This window comes from Myotis daubentonii, chromosome 13 (assembly GCF_963259705.1).
Source record: "Myotis daubentonii chromosome 13, mMyoDau2.1, whole genome shotgun sequence".
Lineage (NCBI taxonomy): Eukaryota > Metazoa > Chordata > Mammalia > Chiroptera > Vespertilionidae > Myotis > Myotis daubentonii.
The window spans coordinates 58950140-58961660 of record NC_081852.1 but is presented as its reverse complement, the minus strand read 5'-3'; the positions used below and the strand labels follow the sequence as shown (position 1 = coordinate 58961660).

The following is an 11521-nucleotide window of genomic DNA, read 5'->3' as shown; positions in this document are numbered from 1 at the left end:
GTCTTCCTGGCAGGAACAGAGCAGGTGAGAGTGCAGTCCTCTCATCGATGGTCACCAGTAGCTAAGGAGAGGGCACACCGCAGGGAGGAGCAGGTTTGGGCAGGCATGTGGAACCCAGATCTATGCCGAAGGTAGCCCATGGACAGAAACAATGGATCCGCTCTGTTTTGACAAATAAGGGCTGTGGGCCTAGGCCTGGCAGAGTGGGGACTGCCTGCAGGGCCTCCCTCCAGAGGCCTCATCTCTAGTGGGGCTGGGGTGCTTTTAAGAACCTCCAATGTGCTCTAGCTGGTTTGGCTCAATGGATAGAGCGTCAGCCTGCAGACTGAGGGTCCCGGGTTCGACTCCAGTCAAGGGCACATGCCCAGGTTGCTGGCTCGATCCCCAGTGTGCAGGAGGCAGCTGATCAATGATTCTCATCATTGATGTCTCTCTTTCCTCCCTCTCTGAAATCAATACAAATGTACTTTAAAAAAACAAACAAAACCTCAGATGTGAGAAGAGGATCGAGGTTCTGAGTAGCCTTAAAAAGCAACAACTACGCTCTGTGAGGCATAAGTCACATGGGTCAGGTCATGGGTCATGGCTCTCAGGCCCTTCAGCCCCTCTCAAGCTCCCTTTGTGCCACGGCCCCACCGCCTTCTCTGGGGTGTTTACAGGCGGGTCTGTTCCCTGAAGACCCTGACTGGAGTTGGGCTGAGTTTAAACAGCTCAGCCCACGGGCACAGGCCTGGGGGGATGGCAGTGTGGAATATGAGGACGCCTCTCTCATTATCAGCCTTCATTTCCAGCAGCTTCTACTTCAAGAATTGGGTTAGTTTCCATTTAAAATCCATCGTGAATTGTCATTTTCCAGAATCACAGGGAGAGTAATGGCCAGTAATAGGCAGTTTAGGGCACTACCATCAATACTTCTGGGACTTCTCCACTTCTCCGAAGCTGTCTCCTGTGGGCGGCACCTCAGCAGCCCCCCGAGTGAATAAAACCGGGCGGGCAGGCCCAGGGAGAGCCAGCACCAGTGACCTAGGGGAAGGGGCTCGGGGTCCCCTCCCTATGGTCACCTCTGGGTCCTGGCTACAGCTGGGAGGCAGGGTGAAGGCGGGGAAGGGGCTGCCCACAGCAAGGATCAGGCTGAATGGTCGAGGGGGCTTCCATCCACCCAGGCACCTTGACAGTCCCAGTGCAGAGTCTAGAAGGAGAGCTGAGGCGGCTGGGAGAAGCCTCAGGAAGGGTCAGACCGGCACCTTCCTCCCTCGGGCCCTAGAGACCTGAATTGACAGCGTGTTGCAAAGAAGCAGAGCAGGTGCCAGCAGGTCCCTGGCCATCCTGGCCGAGTTAGCCAATGCCCTTTATATGGACCCTGAGCCTTAGCAGCTCCTCCTCCCCAGCCTAGCACCAGTCTAGGATCCCTGGGGAGCCCAGCGGACAGGGCCTGCGGTACACACCGCACACCGTGCTCTCCATGCCCATCCGCGGCTCCGTGGCCATCCTGCCTCTCTGCGTGGACACACCCCTACACACACCCAAATCCCCACACAGACACAGACACACAGTCCACAGACAGCACCTTGCCTCAGGCTCTCTAATAAAAAATAAATACGGAAAAAATCCCCTAAACCACATGTGAAAGTTTCCATTCTGCCAGATGGTAACACACCTAGTTAGTAATCAGTGCGCTTCATTTCAGCAGTCCTGGCACCAAACTTTTCATTTCTTTTGCGGGAATCCGTTTCTTGCTGCCCCAAGACAGTCTGGCGAATCCTTCTGATAGGAACCCGTTACTGAAGCAGGGGTGTGGGAGGGAGGTCTCACAGTAAACTTCAGAATACTTTATTGGCTGCCTTGTACAAATAGGAAGCTCCACCCGGCCACCGTATGAAACTGTGTTCACTGTCTTTCAGGAAAGCGTTTAGAACAAATTTTTTTTTAAGTTCTTAAATATCTGTAAGATACCCACAAATAGGCTTGAGGCATCAATTATAACATTGTATCAACAACAACAAAAACCTGAAACGCAAAACAAAAAAAGACCGACAGGACGCAGGGGGTTTTCCTGGAAACAGGTTTTCCTGTCCTGCGCCGCCCTCCCCTGCCGTCTCCCCAGGCCACCACCTGGCAAGGCGTGTGCCAAGTCCCCTAGGAGAGGTAATACACGCCGTAAGCGGTGATAGGCGCTGCGAAGAGTCCTGGCACCTGAGGCAGGGTGCCCGTAGCACCGCCATAAGCGCCCGGGGAGCCTTGAAGGTGGGTGCCCAGGGGGAAGGGCAGGGCGAACGCGGGCAGCAGCGGCTTGGCCTCCAGTTTCAGCTTCTCCAGCTCGGCCTCCTGCAGCCGCTTGGCCTTGGCCCGGCGGTTCTGAAACCAGATCTTCACCTGTGTCTCCGTGAGGCTCAGGCTGCTGGAGAACTCGGCCCGCTCGGCGATGGACAGGTACTGCTTCTGGCGGAACTTGCGCTCCAGCGCCAGCAGCTGGGCGGTGGTGAAGGGCGTCCGTGGCTTGCGGTTGTTTTTGTGTTTTCGGAGGGTGCAGGGCGGAGGACTGGGGGCGCCTGGGAGGAAAGAGAAGCACACACGGGGTACTCAGACGCCGGCAGTGCGCTCCCCTTTCCGACACTCTTGGATCCCCTTCCCGACTCCGTGATCGCGCCCACCGAGGAGACGAGACCCCAAATGCCACAGGGGTAAGATAAGCAAGGCACCGGGGAGACGGTGCGTGTAGGGGAGGGCCGCTGTGGACTCGGGCTCTGCTCCTCAAATCCACGGCCCCGCACCCAGGGAGGAGGGGAACTCTGCCCACTTGGAGAGGCGAGAAGCTGGTGCTGGAGGCCGCCTCAATAACAGAGATGAGGGCTTGGCAAAGCGGAAGTTCACCGTCCCGGGACGGCCCGGGGCTTCAAGAAGCCTCGGGGCTTTGCGGGGCCCACTCCGCTCCCAGGTAGAGCGAGAGCCTGGTTGCGTGGGGCGCGGGAACGGCTGCGGGGCGTGCGCGCGCCCGACGGCTCGGGTGGGCTGGCTTCTCTCTTGGTACTAAGGCAGGGCGGTTCGTGGCTGGTCACTTTCCGAAGTTAGAAGCGACAGCGCCCCTCCCGCCCTGGTCCTTCGAGCTGCCCGGGCGGGCTCTCGCAGTCTGGGATCGTGCGACAGGGCACTTACGTGGGGAGGACGAGCGGGCGGCGGGCGGGAACCTGGCCCGGGACTCCGCAGCGCCCCGCGGCCTCGCCTCCCGGGGCTCCGCGGGCTCCGGGCCCAGCCGGTGCTGCGCCTCCAGCAGCGACTCGACACTGAAGGGCAGCGGGCCGGGCCCCGCGCCGTCCCCGCCACAGGTCCTGAGCCCCGACGAGTTCATGACGAGCGACGCCGGGGCCATGCGCAAGCCAGCGGGCGCGGGGCTTGCGGGGCCCGGCAGGCGCGTGGCGGGGGCAGCACGTCGTGCGACTGCCTGGGACTCGGAGGCGACCCCGCCCTCCGTACCCTATAAAAAGGCGGTGTCCTTTTCATGAGCCGCTGTCCAATCGCCTTGGCCGCTGTCGCAAGGCCCAGGCGTCCATTGGCTTTGCTGACCCCGGGGGCGGAAAGGATAGGGAGGGGCGGGGCCGCCGCCTGGCACCCGCGCATCCATCCCGGCCGGAGCCCTCCTGGCGCGCCCCTGGCGCTCTCCCTGTGCCCGGCCCACGCTCCTCCTGTCCAGGAGGCTGCTGAGACGCCCCGGGAGCACCCGGAGCTGGCCTCAGCCTCCCCCTCCGAAGAGTGGACAGCGGGCGCGACGGGGCGAGGTCGTGGTCCCAGCACCCGCCCTTGACCGCGCGCAGATCCTGCGCAGCGAAGAGCTTGGCGCCAGGCGCCTCCCGCCTCGTCGTCGCTCTGTCGCTCGCCGGCTGTTCTTCCCGCTGCACCCCAACCCCAAGCTGGAACCCTCGGCACGTGCCTGCTTCGGCCCAGGCGCTCTCTCCTCACCCTGGGGGCCCATGTGACGGACCCCGCACGCAGACTGGAAACTGGGCTTCCTCCATTCCACCGCCTTGAAGTAGGGCCGAGGTGCCCTTGCCTCCAGTGCTTTCCATGCACCTGTAGCGGCAGAGCGTCCTCTGGGTCAGGGGCCGCCCCGCCCACTGCCTGGGCGTCCCGCGGCCGGGTTCTAGGAGCAGCCGGTGGGGACCTCGGGGGAGGCCACAGGGCCCAACCTCCTACCCGCCTCCGAGGCCGGGCTGGGGACCCTAGAGGGGCGCCTCGGGCGGCTCCTGGCCGCTGGGTGTTAGGTTCACCTTCAGTCTCTTCCGCCCCGCACTTGGCTTGGAAAGTCGTCGTGAGACCGGGACCCGGGAAACCAGCCGCGAGGGGCTTCGGGCGGCGCGGGCTTCCTACCGACCCGGGGCTGCGGGGCTGCTCCCGGAGGCGCCTGCAGAGGCGGGATCCCCATCCCAGGCTCGGAAGAAGAACCGAGGCCCGACAGAAACCTGTGCTTACTCGAATTCTTTTTTCCAAAACTGGACCAATCTTTGGTTTAAAACCTTCTTGAATGCTACAGAGGAGGCGCCACTCTGCAATCTCTCCTTGAGTTTTAGAATAAATCATGAGATTCGTTTGCGGGTAACGACTATCTTGTTAATATCCCAGAACACAGAAACAGCAACCTAAATCGATTTATATTTATTTTTGAGAAACTAAAGTTGCTTTAATGAAATCCAGCTTTTGGGGACAGTGAAACCGTCTAGCTCAGCCAGAAAAATTCAATTAGAAACTTTTTTTCTCCATGCAAATGTAGAAGCAAGGCTGAAAGGGGCCCTCAGCCCGGCCCCAGGGCCAGGCCTGGTGTCTGCTGCAGGATCAGCTCTTTCTATATTCCAAGATGGATTGCCCCTTACTAATGTAATAAAGATGTTCTGAGTTGATTGAAGATAATTGCATCATTAAAGCATTTTCTTTGAAGGTCTCTCTCCTGGTAGTTTATCTTTAGCAGGCCACTCACGGGAGTGTTTGAAGAAGAATTTTAATAAGGATGACAGCCAGCTGCCCCAGCCTGCCCCACATCCGCTCAGGACTCTGGGAAGGTGGTGTCTGGGTGGGTGAGTAGGTGCCCGAGCTGTGGCCTGGCTGGCAAAAGGGAAGGATGGGGTGTCAGGGCCAGGCATGGGTGCCAAACTTCGTCAGTCTTGCCCTTTCTTGTGGGTGTCTGAATTAGTGTCTGACCCTCCTGAAGAGAGCAACGCTGGGCCAGTGCTGACCAAGCCCCTATCTGGCATGGCACCACAGGGAAGTAGAGGAGGGAGGAAGGATGCAGGTGGAGCAGAGCCCCTGGGAGGGAAATGGGGGTTGGCCATGAGAACACAGACCCAATGCTCAGCACAAACAGCCTTCGGCACACCAGTATCTCTAGCCCCTGGGGATGGGGGGCTGGCCAGAAGAGGCCCTGGGAGGTGGGGCATGGGGTGATAGGGGTGTGAAGGGACCCTACTTCTGTCATATGGTGGCTTTGGGCTCAAAAACCCATGCCCCACATGGAAAGGGAGCCTAGACACTGTCCCTGGCTACCAGGTGGGACAAAGAGCAGGGCCCAGGATCAGGCCAGCCAGGTGTGTTGTGTGGACAGGAGGCTGGGCACAGCTGGTCCTTCTTGAGGCGTGTAGATGCTCAGGCTGGTGCCCATCCTCATCCCAGGTGTGCTCCTGAAATGATGGCAAACCCTTTCTTCTTTTCTAATATAGCATTCAGTACTATGAATTTCCCCCTAGGTACGGCTTTAGTGGCATCCCACAGTTTTGATATGTTTTCATTTTCACTCAATTCCAAATATGAATTTCCCTTTTGATTTCCTCTTTGACCCTGAATTAGAGTGTATTTACTTGGGAATTTTCCAGGGATGTTTCTGTATTGATTTTTAGTTTACTTCCATGTCAGAGAACACACTTTGTCTCACATAAGTCCTTTTACAGTTTTTGAGACTTGTGTTGTGTCCCCAAATATAGCCTGCATTAGTCAATGATCTGTTGTCCTTGAAAAAAATGTGGATTCTTCTGGTGCTGGGGAGCGGGGGCGGGCAGTCAGTAAGTGTCACTTGGGTCAAGTTGGTCGATATGCACCTGTCACTGTATCATTGCTGATTTTCTGCCTACTTGTTCCATCAATTATTGAGAGAGGGGTATTGGAATCTCTAATAGTAACTGTGAGTTTGTCTATTTCTCTTTACGGTTCTATTTGTTTTTACTTCCTTTATTATTAGGTTCATAAATGTTTAAGAATGTTATGCCCTCTTGACAAACTGACTCTTTTATCAACATGAAGTTGTCTTTATTTCTTTAATTTCTTGGTTCTGAAGTCAACTTTGTCTAATATTAGAATAGAGACTCCAGTTTCCTTTTGACCATGTTAGCATGGTTTCTCTTTTTAATGTTTTTACTTTAAACATAGTTGTATCTTTATCTTTAAAGAGTTCTTCATGCCCTGGCTAGTGTGGCTCAGTTGGTTGAGTGTCATCCCTTGCACCAAAAGGTCGCTAGTTCAAGTCCCAGTCAAGGCACTTGCCCAGGTAATGGGTTCTTTCCCGGGTCGGAGTTCATGTGGGAGGCAACCACTGGATGTTTTTCTCACACATCAATGTTTCTCTCTCTCTCCCTCTCCTCTCCTCTCTCTCTAAAAATTGGGTATTTAGACTACTTACATTTGTATACTTATTGATATGGTTAGGTTTAAATCCGTGACCTTTATTTTATAAATTCCCATCTGTTCTCTGTTCAGTCTTTTCTCTTTTTTTTTTTAATCAATTGAATATTTTTTTATTATTCCAACATATCTCCTTCATTGACTTATTTAGCTTTAATTCTTTTATTATTATTTTAGTGGCTGCTTTAGGGTTGACAGTATACATCTTCAGTTTTATCACAACATACCTGCCAGTGATATCATCCCACTTTGTATATAGTACAAGAACTTTACAGTAGTATCTGGGGTCTCCATCTCTCCCTCCAGAGCCTGATGCTATTGTCAGAATTTTTACTTCTATATGGTATAAATCTCACACTGATTGATGTCATTTGTTTAAATGGTCAGTTATCTTTTAAAGAGATTTTTTAAAAAAGTCTTTTCTATTTCTCCATGTAGTTACCATTTTTGGTGCATTTGCATCACTCGGAGCAGAAACCATAGGGAGGCCAGCAAGGCAGTGCTAAGGGTCCATTCTGAGGGCAAGCCATGCAAAGCAGCCTTGGTACAGACCTTGACTTGGGAGGAGGAAAGGGAAAGCTGGAACAAAGAGAGGTGTTGAGGGCAGGGGCCAGGGCCATGGTACTCAGAGGAGGGGCCACGGGACTCACAGGGAGGGTCCTCAGTGGCCAAGAAGAGAAGCCAGGGCGCTCAGAGCGACCAGATGGGAGCCTGAGACTCTGTCAGTGCCTCTCCATCAGCACCCTCCCAGGAGTTAAAAGGGCCCACCCAGAGAGGATGAAAGGGCCTGTGTTATTCTGGCCATTTTTGGAAAACGCAATGCACATGGAAGGTCTCTCTGGGGAAGAGCCCTTTGTCAGCACCTTCTGGCTGAGGAGGGACTTGTGGGAGCAGCAGGGAAAGGTGAAGATGCAGGGCAGCAGGAGGCCCTATGGTGGAGGGTAGGCGTGGGGGGAAGGTGGGAACTGGGGCGAGAGGGTGGGTTCTGGGCTGTGGGTCAGGGTTTTATTCTGGAAGCATGTGGAGGGACTGGGTGCGCTGGGCCCCTCTTGCCTCCAAGTCTCCCGCAAGCCTACCAGGAGGACTCTGGGAAGTTCATGGACACATGTCGATGGCACTTGGGCAGAGGGATGATGTGGCCACGTGGAGAAAGTGACAGCCTGGAGCTTGGTGTCCCAGCCAGGAGTCCTGAGGCAGCCCCCACCTTTGGGAAGAGGGAAGGCAGAAGGCAGACCTCAGTAGTTCGAGGCCTTACTGCTTTTCTTGGCGCTGCAGGAAGAAGTGGCCCAAACTGGTTGTTGCCAGGTACCAGGCTTACCCCTACCCCCAGCCATCTCACTGTTAAAGGGACCTGCCCTTGAGGACCGTGGATGAACGCGCCCCGAATGGGTGCCAGCTCAGTAGTATGGGTTGGGAAGGCAGAGGGGTCTTCCTGGGCCACTGCTCTCCACCCGAAGGCCTTCTCCCAGCCCCGCCTGGAGCACCCCAGCACCTTCACTCGAGAAGTTTGCATCCAAGTTTCTGCTGTGGTGCCTGGCTCCTTTAACCACGGCTGGGGGTGTCATCTGGGGGAAGCAGGGCTCTCCCAGGCTTGCCCACAGTGTGGGAGGAGTGTTCAAAGGGACTGAATAAACAGGCAGTACCTAGGGGACAATGGGCAGCTTGGTCTCCAGGCGGGAGGGACCTGTGGAATCCCAGTCTGCCTGGGCTCTGGAGGGGAAGGCCGGGCTGGGGCCTGGGGACACGGTGCTTTGTGCTCAGGGTTAATGAGCTGGAAAATACAATTGGGCATCCCGGGCTGTGAAAATCGCTTTGCGGCAGCCGATCACTTAGCTGCTAGGAGAACCCAGAATTGATTTCCTTTGTCCCGAGGGCCAGCACATCCTTGCAGAGGCTGCAGCCCCCCAGGGCCTCCTCTGGGCAGACCTCAAAGAGCTCAGGCTTCGAAGAACTCTGCCTCGGCCAGGAACCCCGGAACAAGAAGGCTGTAAAAGCAGACAAAACAGCAGACGCCTTTCTCCTGCCTCTCCATTTTCTGCACTCCCCCCACCCTGTCCCCGCTTTTGTAAACTGGAATAACATACCCCTGAGGCAGGGCCTGTGGGAAGGACAGCCCTGGGACCCTGGACCAGGCTCCGAAAGGCTCCTCTGCTCCTGTTTCAGCCCCTAAGGATGGACACTGTGGCCTAGCCCCTTCCCCAGGAGGTCAGCTGGGCCAGCCCCACCCAAGGCCCCAGGAGAAGGGTGGTCACTTGCCACTCAGCCCCTGCGTTGCCCAAACACCATATTCACTACACGATGAATGTCCCGGGCCCATGGTGGGGCGGGAGGTGCTGTTCTGGACACATTGCAGGAAAGGTCCTTAACGGGGTCACAGGGTCATGGACATGTACCCGGTTTCTGAGCAGAAAGTGCCTGACACTTTTGTGCTTATTTGTTCTCACCCAACGTTCTGCTTCGACATTGAAGACGTTTTTGAGGGCTGGCTCTTGCGGACAAACATGTTCTGTAAAACAGTCTGACTCAGGGCAGCTGGCCTCAGAATTCTTGTCACAGGCTTCCTGGTGGCCTAGGGGGACGGGCCAGCCAGCTGAGCTGGGGAGGGGAGGTCCAAGGCGCTTCACCTCTCTCGGCTGCAGAGCAGCTGTGCCCCAGGACCATGCCATGGAGAGGCCACCACAGGCAGTCAACTCAGACCTTCACATGGAGTCCAGAAGATCTGTTGGTCATTTCCTAGGTGGGCCTGGAGTTCAGAGCTGAAACCTTGGTTCCAGACCCCCACTCCTGTGGTTTCCAGAAGCCCAGAGAAGCTCCAAGTGGTTTAAGGAAGGCCTGTGAATCCCAGGGGAGTGGTCTCAAGACAGAGGGGTATGGAGGGGCTCTGGCCTCAGCAGGGCGGGCCCTGGAGTAAGACACAGGAGGACAGTGCCACCCTCAGAATGCCATACCTACCGGAAACTGGAAGAGAAGAACCCCCACAGCTTGAGGGCTGACACAGCCCCTTCTTGAATTCTCCTCATTGCTAGTCACTGACTTTAAAAACCATGTTGTTTCAAAATAAATGCCGCCTCAACTCTGCTAATGTTCATTTCCTCCAAAGGTTTTCTGTTTCCTTCTCCCTCCATCCCCAGGGAAGATCTCTGTGTTCCCCAGTAATGAGCAACATCAGACTGTGAGAAGCCTGAGGTTGGGGAGATGCCTGGAAGCCGCTGCTTAGGGCTGCCCATCCACCCACTGTCCTGAGCCAAAGCAGGCCGGCCCAGCTCCACACACTGGAGGATCTAGCTGCTGAGGCCTGTGGGCATGAATTGGCATGTGAGAGGTGCCCACGTTTCAGACCCTCACCCGCCCTGAGCACTCCCCTGCATTGCCCGGCATGTGCTGTCTCTGGTCTCTCCCACTTCCTGGAGCTCAGAGCTGAGCACAACGGCTGGTTGTACATGGGACTCAAAAGAAGCGACAAGGGGGGTCCGAGGTGGTGCATGCAGCCTCCAGACCTGAAGCTCAAGTTGCATTCCTGGTTCATCCTGGCTCTGCCATCTTAACCTCTCTGGGCCTCAGTTTCCTGTCCAGTCTCCCCCACATAAGCAAAAACAAACTTACAAAGCAATCCATTATTCTGGTCAGCAAGGTCCCTGCCCACTTCCCTCCCATCTCCCCCTTCCCCCCATCAGCCAGGCCCAGAGGCCCTGAGGAGGATGGGTAGCCAAAAACAGATGGTTGCAGGTGGGCTCACAGAGAAGAAGCAGGTGCTACTCGGTCCTACCGCTCAAAGCAGGGAAGGGTGTAGCCATCCCTGTCCTGGGTCTGGTGCCAATGGCTCTGGCTCGGGCTGCCTGGGCTTTGAGGGGAGACGGTACCGATGGCTGGTCTCTGGGTCAGATGACGAACAGCAGGCTCTCTGCCCACTGAGAAATGTGGGTTCTGCAAAAGTGCCCTCAGCCCTCCCTGACCCACCTCACAGCAGGGATAGCGCCCAGCCAGGATAGGCAGGCAGGAGGCCACTCAAATTGCTGAGCCTCTGTGGGAGGCTTGTAATCCTGCCTAATCCTGTTGGGCCTCAGATCCCTGCGAGGGAAGGAAGACCACACATGTGGCCTCACAATGATGCAGCCTGGCCATGGCCACAGGCCAGGGCAGTTGCTCTCACTCAGCCCTGAGCCCCTTGGGGTCCTGGGGGTCTGGGTCCAGGACTGGCACACAAGGCATCGAGCTGACAGGCCAGTTCTCTGCAGCTCATGCTCAGCCTGGTCGAGGTCCAGGACCTCCAGACTCCAGAGCTGGGGCCTCCACCTTGGGCGGGTGGGCCAGGACCAGATGGGAGATCTTGGGGCTGTCCTGGAGTTTCATTCACACTGGACACTCAGGAAGTCCATGAAAAGAAGTGTGTCTCTGAGCTGATGGCCTTAGTTCCTGAAAATGGCTAAGTTGGAAGCCGTAACTTGGTATGGGAGCCACATAGGCCAGCCCTAGAGGGGGCAGCCTCCCCAGCACACCCCTTACCACCTGGGCCCATGCCTGGTCATGGGGAAGGTGACCTCAGGCCACTTAGGCCTTGTCCACCCTCTACAGTGGCTGCTGGGTAAGTGCCTCCACCTCTCCAGGGACAGAGTAAATGAGGGTGGCACTGGGCAGAGGGTCACATCAGCACACTCCCCACATTCGGGAAATGATAGGTTGGGGGAACCCAGAGAGTGAAATCTGAGCAGAGACTCTAATGCCAGGAGTGTTGCAGGGACAGAGGCTGGGCCAGGGAAGCCATGTGGAAGGAGAAGATGAGGCCGGAGGGAAAGCAGGATCACAGGGTCATGAAAACCATGGTTCGGACTTTGAGTTTTGTTTTTTGTTCTAAACGTGTGTGTGT

The 11521-nt window shown here is 56.1% G+C and overlaps 1 protein-coding gene across 1 annotated transcript; it reads right to left on the bottom strand.

The window, feature by feature from the left end:
* Window positions 1-1814: 1814 nt before the first annotated feature.
* LOC132214421 (homeobox protein MSX-3-like) lies at window positions 1815-3929 on the bottom strand. The gene is made up of 2 exons (XM_059661647.1): window positions 3154-3929; window positions 1815-2549 (listed from the first exon to the last, which is right to left on the bottom strand). The coding sequence occupies exons 1-2, from the start codon at window positions 3365-3367 to the stop codon at window positions 2137-2139; spliced, it is 627 nt and encodes a 208-aa protein (XP_059517630.1). The 5' UTR covers window positions 3368-3929; the 3' UTR covers window positions 1815-2136.
* Between the last annotated feature and the right edge of the window lie 7592 nt (window positions 3930-11521).